This window comes from Haliotis rufescens, unplaced genomic scaffold, assembly GCF_023055435.1.
Source record: "Haliotis rufescens isolate VD_foot unplaced genomic scaffold, xgHalRufe1.0.p SCAF_111, whole genome shotgun sequence".
Classification (NCBI taxonomy): Eukaryota; Metazoa; Mollusca; class Gastropoda; order Lepetellida; family Haliotidae; genus Haliotis; species Haliotis rufescens.
The window spans coordinates 876495-891935 of record NW_025963793.1 but is presented as its reverse complement, the minus strand read 5'-3'; the positions used below and the strand labels follow the sequence as shown (position 1 = coordinate 891935).

Sequence of the window (15441 nt, the reverse complement as noted above, 5' to 3'; positions counted from 1 at the left end):
CCATATTAGCTCACTCCAAACTAAAAGCAGCAACAAAATATTCAGGACACGTGTTTCCTCATGTTGAATTTCACACGGCTGTACCTCATGTATTGAAATATTTGAGAATTATCAGAAAGTATACGGTAACTTAAAATCCAGCTTTCATGACCTGAGACCTTTGGTCATATTGTTATCGTGTTGTCAAGACTAGTAGTACTAATAAGAAACCATATTAGCTCACTCCCAACTAAAAGCAGCAACAAAATATTCAGGACACTTGTTTCCTCATGTTGAATTTCACACGGCTGTGCCTTATGTATTGAAAAACTTGAGAATTATCAATGGATCAGAAAGTATACGGTAACTTCAAATCTAGCTTTCATGACCTGCGACCCTTCGCCATATTGTTAGAGTGTCACGATAGTGTCAGGCCAGTGTGAAGCTTCCGTGTCTCACAGAAACCACATCAACATGGATGAAGCGAACACTCAACAGGGGACCTTCAGTGTAAGTTAACACAGCGTAAAGCATTTCGTTATATTTATTTTTAAATTATAATTTTGCTGAAGAAGTTGACGTTTAGCTGGCTCATGACCCAGATACAGTCAGGAATGTTATCTGTATAGCGTAGAGGCAGGGTAATTGACCGTATTCGTATTACCGTTGCTCTTAGTATTGTGGTGATGCCTTCATGCTCGATAAAATAATACTTTGCTTCGAAGTTCATGTTTTATGAGATTCACAATCATCTAAAACAAGAGGCTTTCAAAACAATAATTATTGCTATGATTGCACATTTCCATTATGATTTTAATAAATGCATGAGCTATGAGGTTAGAACCTACTGTCAGCCGAAAAACATGTGGAGGCTAACGTATCTCCAAACTCAGTGGCTTTTAGAGGCTTTCCGGGAACAGTTTACTGAAATGTGAACGAGATGGAGATTTTGATCAAAGTAGACGTTGATGAGATCCTAATGATAAACGAATTGAATGTATACTGATTTCATTTTCCCATCTACTTTTTAAATACTGTATGAGTAAAAAAAGTGTTTGGGGATTACTGATATCGATATTTTACAGTTACATAGAGAATCTCACCCGAGTGTCTTTTGATATCAAATATATCAACACGAGTTGATAAAAGTGGGAAAACTCCGAGGCTTGCCGAGGTCTTTTTCGACTTTTATTAACGAGTGTTGATATATATTTGATATCAAAAGACACGAGGCTGAGATTTTATTTATCATCCAACATCATTCTTCCAAATTTTTCAGTTTGTAGACAGTAATACGCAGTGTTTTAAGTGTAAAGAGTACTGCAAACAGCTTCAGTAGCAGAGCCATTAGTGATGTCATTTGATTGTGACGTCATGATAACAATGACGTCACAATGGTCTGCAAAGCATTGTGATGCAATTTCATCTACAGTGTAAATATCGCTTGATCTCACCCAAGCGATATCTCCTGTGAGAGCCAGTTTTGGATGATAAATGAAATATATAAACTAGCATCTGTTTCCTAGGTATCTGGGACGACGCTAGACATGGATTTCAGAGGACAGCACACCGTTACAGTAACAGATCGAAGTGGCCACAGTTTGAACTTTCAACTTTTCCAAGGGGTACATTACACACCTATGTTTAAAGTCGATCAACTTCAACAAATCAGAGGATTCAACATGAGGCTAGATGACATATACTTCTCTGGATATCCTCGTACAGGTAAATTGAAAACGTTAAAGACGATTATGCACAGAAACAGATTCCACTTTGAGTAAAAAGCGAAAAAGTGATGAAAGTTACATCAATGAGTGATTACACCAGGTGTTCGCGGAAAGGGAAAGCGAGTCTTGCTGTACCGTTAGCACCCACCAGACAGACAGACAGACAGACAGACAGACAAATTTATTCGGTACTTCAGGCCAACAGCCCATAATACAATGGAAATATACTGTATATATATATTTGCATGCTGTGTAGATTTAATAATGATTCACCGTTCAACACTGTGTTTCCGTTCGATGTTCATGGCTTGGGAGAGAAATTTACCTAAGCCTTTTATAATTTGATCGTTTTTCTAGTGATCAGAAACTCTGGTCACCAGTATCATGGTCCACGTCTTACAATGCCGTCAGACAAGCAAGTCACCGAGTATGACCGTCCGATCCATTATGTCCGAGCGCCATTGAGTAAAGCAGGGTGAAATACCATTGAGTAAAGCAGGGTGAAATATCCATGTAGAGGTTGTAATAATGGATAGCATCGCGCATCATGTTGACAATAAATAGAGAATCTCATCCGAGTGTCTTTTGATATCAAATATATCAACACGAGTTGATGAAAGTGGGAAAATTCTGAGGCTTGCTTGCTCATTTATCATTCAACATCATTCTTCCAACTTTTCAATTTGTAGACAGTAATTAGCAGTGTTTTCAGTGTAAAAAGTACTGCTAACAGCTTCAGCAGCAGAGCCATTTGTTTGTGGGAGCCAGTTTGGGATGATAAATACAAGTGACAAAATTCCTTCAATAATCATGAACAAAACCCTTGCTAAAAGCCGATTGTACGATTGTACGAGCATGTGTTAATGGATCACTTTCAAGTAGTGATGATACTTGCTATTCTGGCTCACTTGTGGCACCCGCCACAAAAACGTGCAAAGGCAAGTCAATCAACCTGAAACGACACAGGAAAATGTGGTACAAGTCGTTTAGTGAATTACGTCAGTCACAATATTTGTGATCAATGTGTCAAATGAGTAAATGTCTGCCGTAAAAAAATGCATGTGTCATATTTAGTAAATTCCTCTGAATAAGTACCATAAATTTCTAGAATTCTAAAATGACTTGACCAGGACCAGGATGTTGTAACCTGGAATGAAAAGCTCAGCTGTAAGTAAAATGAGCATTTCCATGTAATTTAAAGAATTGGAACATACTCGTAAGTACCCCTTGCTCGGTAATATTATCTGAACACCTAGTGTACTAGATTTTACAATTCTCTATCTATATTAAAAATTGTCCAACGGTAGTCTTAGTGAAAGAAGAGCTTCGAAATAAATATTTTCATTTGTATAACATCCATTGGAAACGTGGTACTGCTAGCTTAGGAATTAGGAGTCTAAAAGGTATACTTCCAGAATGATGAAATCTGACTGACCCCCCCCCCCCCCCCCCCCACACACACACACACACACACACACGCACACACTCACACACACCATGGAGGGGGAGTATATATCTCAGCCGGGTAATAATTTTTTCATACCCTGCCACGAGCAGATCAGGCTGCACGTGAATATCAGAAAGACAGAATTAATTCCTTAATTCCCGCTTCATGGCAAGATGTCGTACGCTTTTTTTCCGTATCAGTGGAATTCACGTAACCTCATCTCTATCTAACAGCTGTTTTCTATCCATTTTGAATTTGTTTGAATTCTTTTACGATGTCATATTAAAACATGTCGGTAAGATAAATTCGTTGTAGCAGGATTACTCGGTGTACATGGAGTTTTATGCGTCCCCCGAACACAGGACGCCTCCGGCACATGGTATAAAACCTAACGCGGGAAGCATACAACCCCATGTTCCCTTCGTGATGCTGATGCAACTTTATAGAAGTATTATAGAAGTAACTTCGTTTAGGATTCGACATGTTATTCTTCCTTTCTGAAGGGACAAACTGGACATTCGAAATGACAAGCATGCTTCTTAATGGTAAAGCTGAAACCATCCAAAGAGCCAAGGATCTCATGGAATTAACTCCTCATGACGAACTCGCCCAGCTGCCATCACCACGCATCGTCAACTCTCACATGAAGCTCTCCGACTCTCCAGATGATGTGGCAGCACTGAAGTGCAAAGTCATCTACACCTTGCGAGACCCAAAGGATGTTGCTGTCTCTCTGTACAAACTCTGCTTTGACAGACCCTTGCCCTGTGGAAGATATATGGGATCGTTTGAGGATTATCTTTATCTCTTCTTGGATGGAACAGGTCTGAAATTCTTATCCCTTTATACTATAGCTAATGTAAAGGGGATGGGGGGTAGCCTGGTGGTTAAAGCAATTGTCGAAGGCCCAGTATTATTTCTCCAGATGGATAATTCCCAGTCGCGATATTACAGGAGTGTTTATAAAAGCGGCATCACACAGCACACATTAAAGCATACCATGGTATTGATGGAATGTAAGCATTATTGTTAAAAATTGTGATGCCAATAAACCCAGTATTTATGGTAGATTTTCTTATGCCAAGTGCAGATTATGAATGTATAGTAAACCCGTGAAGACCCGAGTTACAATAGGTCTTCAGTAACCCATGCTTGTCTTTGGAGGCGACTTACGGGTTTGGGTGGTCAGACTCGCCGACAGGCAGATGCATGTTGCAGATGCATGTATCCCAATTGCGTAGATCGATACTCATGATGTCAATCTCTGGATTGTCTTGTCCACACTTGATTATTTACAGACCGCCGTCATATAGTTGGATTGTTGCTGAGTGCGGCGTTAAACAGGAAACAAAGTAAACCCCAATTGTAAATTAGTTGATCCCAGGGCCCCGTTCCACAAAGCGATCATAACTACAATCAATCTTAGAGACTTACGGCGATTCTAAAATTATTGTCTTAGCTAAAGTTTACAACCGTTCCACAAAGCGATTGTAACTTTACAAGTTCTTAAGTAGCCGATCTTAACAAAGATCGGAATCTTCAGCCATAAAGATACGAAATTTTCCCTTGGTCATGTTTAGCAGATGACGCATTTCCTTGCACACCATAATAAAAGTCGCCATCTTTGTTGTAATGGTACAATATTTAAGATCGATTTTAGCAATCCTAAGTTGGTCCGGGGCAACTTAGCATTTTGATCTTAACTTACAACTCTCTTAGTTAAGATTGCTTTGTGGAACTGGCGGCTGATCGTAACAAAAATTTAAGATCGCATGCTTAGTGAGTTACAATCAACTTAGCCCTAAGATCGCTTTCTGGAACGGGGCCCAGGTTGATAGTTCAATGTGTATGCCGAGTCATTTCCCTCACTCTATTTAGGCTTAGTTGGTGTGGACACCTTGTACTCAGGAAGGGCTTCGGATTTGGTTTCAGTTGACAGCAATGGCATATTTGAACACTTGAGAGACGCCGAGAAATATTTCAGTCACCATCCCGAAATCCCAGTTCACGTGCAAAGTTACGAAGAAGCCATCAAGGTACAAGGCCTCATGTCACAAATGATCTTAGCGCCACGATTGTCGTAACTCCCATACTTGAATATTGACTTACGGTTGCAGTTGTGCTAAGATTGCTTTTGGGAATGAGATCAGGAGTGACATTTTATACACGTTCCTTTTGTTCCTTGTTTTAGTATACATGTATTCCATTATTTATGACCAACACCTTTTGAAATGAAAAATATTCGAAAATAGACTCTGCAAAAAAGAAACGCAAAAGTAGTAAAATCGTTAATATCTGACAGTGTCGCCAACATCCATGCAAACTTCATACCAAAAATGAACTGGTCATTTCTGCATGGATTTGGATTGATTTGTGTGGAAAAAATGAGGTTCTGCAAACATTTGGTGAAAAGATGAGAGTCTGTCGGCAAAGCACACAACAATAACATGCACGTGCAACATCACTTGCTGGGCTATAAAAAAACGCTTGTGTTTTATGACTGTGCATGCCATCACAATCTCACAGCAAGTAAAATCGAAAAATGTCACGACTGACGAACGCCCAACGCAACAACGCCATCGGCCGACTGCCAACAAGAGAATCATCTTCAGATGTATCCAGGTTTTTCCACGTAGCAGGATTAGAAGGTTGTGAAATCGTTACCTGACACACGGAACAACATGTGACCTTCCCAGACCCGGTCGTCCACGAATCACTACAAGAGCACTGGACAGATTCATACGGTTAGGTCACTTAAGTGAAAGAACCACCACGGCCATCTCTGTTACTACGGCAATACCAAGATTGCGTAGGATATCAGTCTAAATAGTGAGGATACCCGTGAAGATCCGGGGTAGAATAGGTCTTTAGCAACCCATGCTTGCAATAAGAGGCGACTATGCTTGTCGTAAGAGGCGACAAACGGGATCGGGTGGTCAGGCTCGCTGACTTGGTTTATGCATGTCATCGTATCCCAATTGCGTGGATCGCTGCTCATGATGTCTGTCATTGGATTGTCTGGTCCAGACTCGATTATTTACAGACAGTCGTCATATAGCTGGAATATTGCTGAGTGCGGCGTTAAACAACACACAAACAAACAAAGAAACAAAAAGAAAACCAGAAACCGTTTACACGCTTAAGAATGTTGAGGTATTCGCGCCAGATGACCGGTTCAAGTTGTCATTTTGACGGACCTGCATCGTCGGCTCCGACTTCAATGGTGTCAAGATCACAGAGTATGGCCACTGAGAATGAGACGTCGTGTTTACAGGCATCACGTGTAACGTTTTGCACGAAACTGTATACAGGAAGTGGACAGTTTTGGTGGTGATCGTGTGATGATGTGGGCAAACATATCCTCCACTCGTAGAACAACCTTGGAGCAACTTCGATGGAATTTAACGGCACAACGTTCAATGGATAAGATTCTTTGGCCACATGTCCTTCCGATTATGCAAGAAGCGAACAACATTTTCCAACAAGACAACGCCCGACATTACACAGCAACACTGACAATAGTCTTTTTCAGGAATCGAGATTTCCTGATTTAACCCTTATCGAACATTTTTTAGATGCACTGGATCGACAACTGCAAGCACGTCAGCAACAACCACAGAACCTCCGACAGTTGGCACAAACATTGCAGGCAGAGTGGGTAAACATTCATCAGTCCACAGCTCGGCATTTGACTGCTTCCATGGGACGACGATGCCAGCTAGTTTAGACTCTAATTGTTTGCCATACAAGATAATAAGAACAGATCATCCTTACCGTGAAAATCTACTGTTCCATGTGTGCCATATGGAACCTTGGTCAATGACAATGATTTGTGCCAATTGTGAGCGAACCGATGATTATGAATATGAAAATATATAATATACATATATGAGATAGCAACGCGATAAATCACAAAGAACAATGAAGAACGAAGCGTGGTATATATCACGATAAAACAGTATTCTATCATGAGGTCATGATGACGTTATATATTGGACAACGTTATTTTTGAGAGGGAAGTGTCAAGTAAATTGTTCCCCATAGATGCAACTGGGCTACGCGGATAAACGCAGTTGCCGAACAATTTTATCCCAAAGCGGAAGAGATATGACAGTCGGTATTGGGTGAAAAGGTAAAGATAACAGACCTGAAGATTGTGAGGATATGCGGGAAATACCAAACTTAACCCACATGTTCGTAAAATGGATTTTCCCGACATTTCTGAGTCGGATTCAATTTAGGGAGTCATCATTATTAAAATTTGGGTAAATAATTTTAAAGCTTGTATATTTTATCAACATCTTTAAAGAGGCTGTACATAATGTTGGTATCTCATATAAGAAATAAACGGTTGCGCCCAACAAGGGTTATTCTCCCTGCAGTGTTTTATTGTACAAGAAGCAACTCCCAACTCATCGTTTATTTCTTTACTAAAATCACTTTAGCGTTTCTTTTGTTTTGCAGAGTATTTAAATGACAAAACCCTTTCCACAATCACAAGAAATCTCTGCTAAAATTCCTGTGAAAGAATAAAACACTTTCCACATTTGTGAACCTATATATGATTTATCCTATTACTGTTATTCAAATGTAGTTTTAAAAATGTTTGGTATGAACTATCTGTACGATCTGATAGTGTATTTATCAATTCTACAGAGGTTAAAACATATGTATTTGCAATCGTGATCCTTTTCGTTGATCTCATCAAAGATTTTTTTAATATTATAGAATGTTGAAAACTCATATCTACACTGAACAGTATCTGTTTTATGTGAATAGAAATGAAATACCGTAATTCATTGGCAAGATTGTGATGTTCATCCCACGATTTATGCATTGAGAGTGGGCGATATACAAAAACTCCAAGGTCAGAACAATTATGTAAACTGTGTAATAGCAAAGATAAAGAGGATGAATATCACTTTGTATGTGTGTGTCCGTTGTATTCCACTGTGAGAAACAATATATTCCTGTATACATAAGATCCAAATATTGTAAAATTCCGACAATTGTTAAACAGTTTAGATTAATAATGCAAACCCTGGCCATGTATATATACCACGCACTGTTATATAGAACCAAATTTGTAAATAATAGTTTACATTGTGTGCAACACCTCCGTCTGTATGTACTATTGGTCTGTGGCCGCTTAAGATCTTGGATAAAGATTGCTTGATAGTTTTATCCTATCTGTTCTAAGGATCCTGTACGTGCTGTTCAAACTCTGTCCGACTTCCTTGGGCTGACCAGAGATGACGATCTGTGCCGAGCCATTGCAGACAAGTGCAACTTTTCGAGAATGAAAATCGACAAGGAAGCCTTCGCAATAAAACTGGATGGTGAAAACTTTCTGTACAGAAAAGGTAATTTTGTTAACAGTTACTGCTCCCCTAAACCAAATTAAGGTTGGTTGGTTGGTTGGATTTCTGTTCAAGGCCGCATTCAGCAATATTCCAGCTATATGACGGCAGTCTGTAAATTATCGAGTCTGGACCAGACAATCCAGTGATTAATATCATGAGCATCACCCGATCCCGTTAGTCGCCTCCTACGACAAGCATAGTCATGGGTTGCTGAAGACCTATTCCCAACCCGGATCTTCACGGGTCTAGGTTCTCCTGCTTCATGACGTGAACAACGAAAACGATCGTATCAACACTCATTTGCTAAACGTATTCCTTCACATGATAAGTTTTCAATACAAGGACTTGATAAAGGTGGCCTGTATTCGTGTTCATATATCACCCTTGTGTCAAAAGACTACTTATCGAATACCTATAATTATAATGAATACCTTGACCGACATTGTGTTTCCCAGGAACCGTTGGTGACTGGAAGAACTGGTTCAACGACCAGATGTTGGAGGACTACTACAGTGTGTACGACGAAAAGATGGCGGGGTCTAGATTCTATGATACGTATGCCAGGAGTAAATACTAGTATGTCCATACAAAAATGTTTCTGTTCGAATGGTCAATTTACACAATAATCGAAAACGCATTAATTACCGATATAGCACGAAGCCTAACTTTAATCACTACTCTGAATAGACTCTTACTTGGTGTTTCATCTTTTTTAACTCAATTTATAATTTAAGAAAATGTCTGGTCAGATTTAACTACTTACAGACAGCCTTGATAAAACTAGATAAAGATGGCCTGTATTCGTGTTCATATATCACCCTTGTGTCAAAAGACTACTTATCGAATACCTATAATTATAATGAATAACATAGCTGACATTGTGTTTCCCAGGAATCGTTAGTGATTGGAAGAACTGGTTCAACGACGAGATGTATGAGGACTACTACAGAGTGTACGACGAAAAGATGGCGGGGTCCAGTTTCTGTGATACTTATGGCAGGAGTAAATACTAGTATAGCCATACGAAAATGTTTCTATTCGAATGGTCAATATATACACAAATCGGAGATGTATTAATTACCGATATAGCACAAAGCCTAACTTGAATCACTACTCTGAATGGACATACACTTTACGGTGTTATATTTCTTTTTGAACTTCATAATGTAAAAAAGTCTCGTCAGATTAAACCATTTACAGACTGAATAAATAAAGCTAGAGTATTGAATTAACACTGCATATTACAACACAACTATTCTATTACCTAGAGTTAATTTTAAGGAATGTTGATTATAAAATTTCAGTTATAAATCGAAAAACAAAAGTTCAAGCGGTTTGCCTTCCAATAGCCATTCATCATTTGCTTGGATAAACGAACCGACTAATTTGTTTTACGATATGTTAAGACCCTCAAAAGTCCCACTGTTTCTTTTAATCTAACCCACTAAATTATCAGTGTCAAAGGGAGTCGATGAATTATACTTTAAACAATCGCTAGGGGCCTTTTTGTTAAAGAACACGTTCTCCATTTATATGACCAACATGAAAGAGGACATATATATTCTTTTCGAATACTTGCAATTGCGTGAGTTTTCAGAGATGGTGACTGTATAAATCTGACGAGGACATGTCGACGTGTTGCCATTCACGTCTGTTAGAACGAAGGTCAAGGTCGCCGAGGCTATGTGACTTGCGGCGTCGGTGACATGCACATTCATATAGCTCAACAGTCAATTCGATGAGTGTCTGGGTGGACATGTTGTCTATATATGACAGTTGACTGTTCATTCAGGGTTCACAATAAATTACACTGTATATCTCAACAACTCTGCAACAATACCATATGTTATATGTCACCTAGCTTCGTCATTGTCAATCACGGAAAATTAATAAAAAGTAATTTCACTACTTGGTGAAACACGTTCCTGCATATACTGTTATTGATTGTTGAGATATTTTCGTCACATCTGATACCATAATATGCTCAGTTGTGCTTCATAAGTTCGTGTCAGAAACAGACCGCCTCCGTGGTCTAGTGGTAGTGCGTCCGCCCGGAGAGCGGAAGATCCGGAATTCGTTCCCCGGCCTCGTCATACCAAAAGACGTACTTGTTGTTACCCTGTTTGGCGCTCGGCATTAAGGGACTAAAACAAGGAATGTCAGTATACTGTGTCTGAGTGGGGTATCCATGTTTAACTGTGGTATTGTATCTCAGTGGGCTAGCACTATAAAATCGGCATTAGTCAGACAGACAGACAGACAGACATGTTTATTCAGTAAAAGGCCAATGGCCAAACTAGAAATAATGTTTGCTCGTTATAAATACTAAGAATATTTATTACATGAGAATTACTGTAATGAGTAGGCATAGGAAGATTAACAAGGTATTTGTGTCTTAGGGCAGAATATAAATTACAATTAAAGAGTACATGGAATTCATCCTCAATGACATTAACTCCCTTACTACTACAATAGTTACAGAATCTGAGTGAACGGTCTGTATTACTATATCTGCCAGTTTCTAAAGCTATTTTAAAATTTGAACATCTGAATTTAGTAAAAACAATTCTTAAATGGGTAGGGAGTGGACGTGACAAGTACCTTTCAACATTTAACATGGATTTAAAATGCTCATAAAGATCACATTTTGGAGAAGAGTTTACAGAAGCATTCCAGAACTGCTGTAAATTATCTTTGAGCCTTTCCTTAAAATGGAGAATAAAAGCTTTAGAGTCACCCACCTCTTGATTGAGCCATACAAAACCAAACCCAAATTGGAATAATATATTTCTAACTTTAGTCGCCCAAGTTACCCGCCCAACATCATCTAAAGATTTAAGCATTAAATAGCATTGGGAAGGTAATCTGTGGGGTTGAAGATGTGAGAGCCTGCACCAATATTTAATTACTTTAGTCATGTAAGTGAGTTGTAAAGGAAACCTCCCACATTCCCCTAAAACCATATTTGAGCAGGTTGATTTGTTTACTTTTAAATAATGCTTACAAGAGGCGATTTGGACAGATTCGATTTTTTTACAATAGCAAGTACCCCAAATTTCAGAGCCATAGGTTAAGATGGGGGTGACCATAGAGTCAAAAACCTTAAACAGATCTGTACAAGTGATATTACCAATTTCCCTTTGAAAAGAGTTAATGGCTAAAAATGCTTTGGTGGCTTGGGATGCTAGAGTAGTCTGTGCCTTACTCCATACAAGCTTAGGCGTAAACATTGAGCCAAGATATCTATAGCTTGAAACAGTTGGAAACACTTGAGATAAACCTTTGGCTGATCTTACACAGGCTGATAAACTACTGTACATGGAAACAAGGACATTATAAATGGGACCTGATATACCTACTTTCTTTATTGAATCTAACAGAACATCATGTTTTACAGTGTGGAAAGCTTTCGAAAAATCAATAAAGAGGCAGTAAAATCTTCCCTTCTTTTTGCCAGAATATTTTGTTGTAATAGCTTGTAATGTAAACATATGGTCAATAGTAGAATAGTCAGTTCTAAAACCAGCCTGAGCTTCACTGAGGATGTTATTGGTGTCACACCATTGCTGTAATCTGCTGTTTAGGATAGATGTAAAAACCTTGCATAAAGTATCTATAAGAGATATTCCTCTGTAGTTGTCTGTATTTGATTTATCACCAGATTTATGTAATGGACAGATTATACTCTTACCCTATGAAGATGGGAAGGAACCAGTAGAGAATATTTGATAAAAAATCTTGGTGAAAATAGGTGCAAGAAGGTTACTGCAGGATTTAATAAATTCATTTGGTATGCCATCTGGACCTGGGGATTTGTTGTAAGGTAGATTTTATATGTGGGATAATACTTCTTGTTCAGAGATCGGATGGTTTAAACTATCGGAGGCAGAGGGGGCAGAATCATCATAGAGTGGGTACTGGGTGCTATTGTCAGTGGATAAAAGTGATCTAAAATGGTCAAACCATTGCTGGCATGAAATATTTTCAGAAATTGTGTTACCAAATTTGTTTTCTTTAATGATTTTCCAGAAAAGACTTGGGTCAGATCTAGCTGCGACTAATTTGTCCCTCTGAGTTTGTAGATACTGCTGTCTTTTGGAATTGAAACTTTTCTTAAACAAGCGTGTAAAATATCTAAAGCAGTCTAGATCAGCATTGTGGTCTCTATGGGCTCTGAGAGCAGCATACTTATCATGTTTCAAGTTTTCAAGATCTTGGTCCCACTATGGTGGCTGACATAATTTTAATGGTTTGCGGAATTGTGTATAAACCTTTTTGGTATGGCCAGCAGCACATTGAATAATATTAACAATATGAACTAGGGCACTCTCTACATTAGTATCAATCATATCACAAAGTGCAGATTTAATATCATAAAAGCCAGCTTTAAAATTATCAAAGAAAGTGTTACCAGAGTCTCTACTCCAGACATACTTGTACCATTTACATGGCTCAGTACTGACATCTTGCGGAAGATCATTTTGTGGCAATTTACAATCAGGTTCATATAAACAGTTAAAATCTAGATTAAGACTGCAGTATAATGGAAAGTGGCATGAATTATCTCTTGTACCAATACCAAAGTCAGTTACATGTAACATGGGCAAACAGGGATGATGAAGCTAACATATAATCAACAACACTTGCTCCATTGTGTGTTACACAAGTGAACTCTCCTCTCTGATCATTAAAGAGCCTGCCATTAAAGACGTGAAGATTAAAAGAACGACAAAGTTCTGCTTGCTTAACACCAAAATTGTTGCAGGCATGACAATCCCTGGATTTTCGAGGCATATCAAACACATCTCCTGGATAATCTGAGGAGTCATATAAAAAATCTAAAGTATCATCTGGTATATAATCTGGGAAGTCTTTAATTCTAGCGTTCAAATCGCCCGCAATAAATATATGCTTGTCAGGGTGATCAGAAGTGTAGCACAACAGACAAACACGGTCTTCGGTTTCAGCAGGTGTTTTTAATAACAAGGACCAATTTTATACGCTGGTACAATGAATACTTAACAAGGGCGTGGCAGAGACTGTGAGAGAGGCTATGGACTGTTTCAGGCGTGACCCAGTGTGACCAGAGCTCGTCCCAGTGTGCTGGCCTTCTGAGCTGTGACTTGACTGTTAGCTTGGCTCGTGTTCTTCTGCCGTTTTCGTCTGGACTGCTCTGTCGGTCTGGTCCTGGTCAGTGTTCAGCGCCCTTCTCTGCCTCTTTCCCCGACTACACTGACAGTGCGGTTTATATAGGAAGGCTGTGACCCTCAAATCTTCAGGGGGGTCAAAACAAGTTCGTGGTACGATAAACCGGTCAACCACTGTCCGATTTATAACCGTCATCTGGTCATGAAATGACACTTGAACCTTTTAGGGGGGGTCGACACAAGTTCGTGGTACAGTACACGGGAAACTCTTTGTCAACACTGTCCGATTTATGACCATCACCTGGTCACTGACCCATTTCTTCTGATGAACGCAATAAGCTCACCTCTGCACAGTCTCTGGCCATACTGGATAGTGTTACAGAAGTGACTGTGAACAAATAATCTTCTAGGACTGACATGCCATCACAATCAAGGTTTTTGTAAATAGGAGATTCCTCAGGTGATAGATAAGGGAAAATAAGGATCAAATCTTTATCCCATGATAAGACAGTCGAACGAAGTAACAAAACAACTCAGTTCGGCATTAGTCCGGACTAGTAAAGCAACCACGCACACACGTGCATACACGTCGCTATATAAGTGCACTAATCTTGGACGCGACGTTGAAACCCATCCACCTGAACCCACCTATTGTCAGAAACTGGTATTTGCTCTGTTTGTAGAAATAATAAGAGACGCAATTTTGTGCATTATACGACTGAGCTATTTCGTTAAACTATAAATAAAACGATGATAACAGACACTTACTTGTGCATGAGAATCTCAGTAATATCCTTCGGGTGCACAAGGACACAGGAGTGCCAGGCTTGAGACATCACACGCTTCATTTTTCTACAGATATCATAGGATTGCGCTTGCTTGGGTTGTCTAGCCCAGTTTTGTTTGTTTGTTTGTTTGTTGTTTACGCCGCACTCAGCACTCAGTAAATAATCGAGTCTGGACCAGACAATGCAGTGATTGACATTATGAGCATCGTTCCACGCAATTGGCTTTTGGTTTGGTTTGCTGTTTAACGCCGCACTCAGCAATATTCCAGCTATATGACGGCGGTCTGTAAATAATCGAGTCTGGACCAGACAATCCAGTGATTGACAACATGAGCATCGATCCACGCAATTTGGACCGATGACATGCATCAACCAAGTCACCGAGCCTGGCCACCCGATCCCGTTAGTCGCCTTTTACGACAAGCATAGTCGCCTTTTACGGCAAGCATGGGTTGCTGAAGACCTATTCTACCCCGGATCTTCACGGGCCTACACGCAATTGGGGTACGATGACATGTATCAACCAAGTCAGCAAGCCTGACCACCCGATCGGGTTAGTCGCCTCTTACGCCGAGCAAAGTCGCATTTTACGGCAAGCATGGGTTGATGAATACCTATTCTACCCCGGATCTTCAGGGGTCTGTCTAGCCTAGTCCCGATGATGAAGAGCCTGCAGCCATATAGCTGGAATATTGCCGAGTGCGGCGTAAAACAACAACAAACAAAAACATATGCTCAGAATCGACTGAACAAATAGTGAGGCTCTGTTGTGTTCTGAGGTCTTCTATGGCGGTAACTGTCATCGTGCCTTGTGACGTCCAATGTCAATATGTCACTTTTACACAAGTACGACGATGAGGATATTTCAGATGAGTTTGTTTGGTGTTTAACGCCGCAGACAGCATTATTCCAGCTATATGACGGTGTCCTGTAAATAATCGACTCGGGACCAGACAATCCTCTGATTAATATCACGCGCTTCGATCCACG

The 15441-nt window shown here is 39.7% G+C and overlaps 1 protein-coding gene across 1 annotated transcript; it reads left to right on the top strand.

The window, feature by feature from the left end:
• The first annotated feature begins 292 nt into the window (after positions 1–292).
• Positions 293–10446, top strand: LOC124150763 (sulfotransferase 1B1-like). The gene is made up of 7 exons (XM_046522794.2): positions 293–489; positions 1506–1704; positions 3657–3977; positions 5086–5189; positions 8354–8516; positions 8972–9092; positions 9408–10446. Coding segments are annotated over exons 1-7 (945 nt in total). The 5' UTR covers positions 293–453; the 3' UTR covers positions 9409–10446.
• The last annotated feature ends 4995 nt before the right edge of the window (positions 10447–15441 follow it).

What these genes read in the sequence shown, in the direction of transcription:
- LOC124150763 (XM_046522794.2), top strand. Translation starts at nt 454, where the DNA reads ATGGATGAAGCGAACACTCAACAGGGGACCTTCAGT. An exon ending in CTCTGGATATCCTCGTACAG is followed by an intron (nt 1,705 to 3,656) that starts GTAAATTGAAAA and finishes TCCTTTCTGAAG; the next exon opens with GGACAAACTGGACATTCGAA. An exon ending in TCTCTTCTTGGATGGAACAG is followed by an intron (nt 3,978 to 5,085) that starts GTCTGAAATTCT and finishes ATTTGGTTTCAG; the next exon opens with TTGACAGCAATGGCATATTT.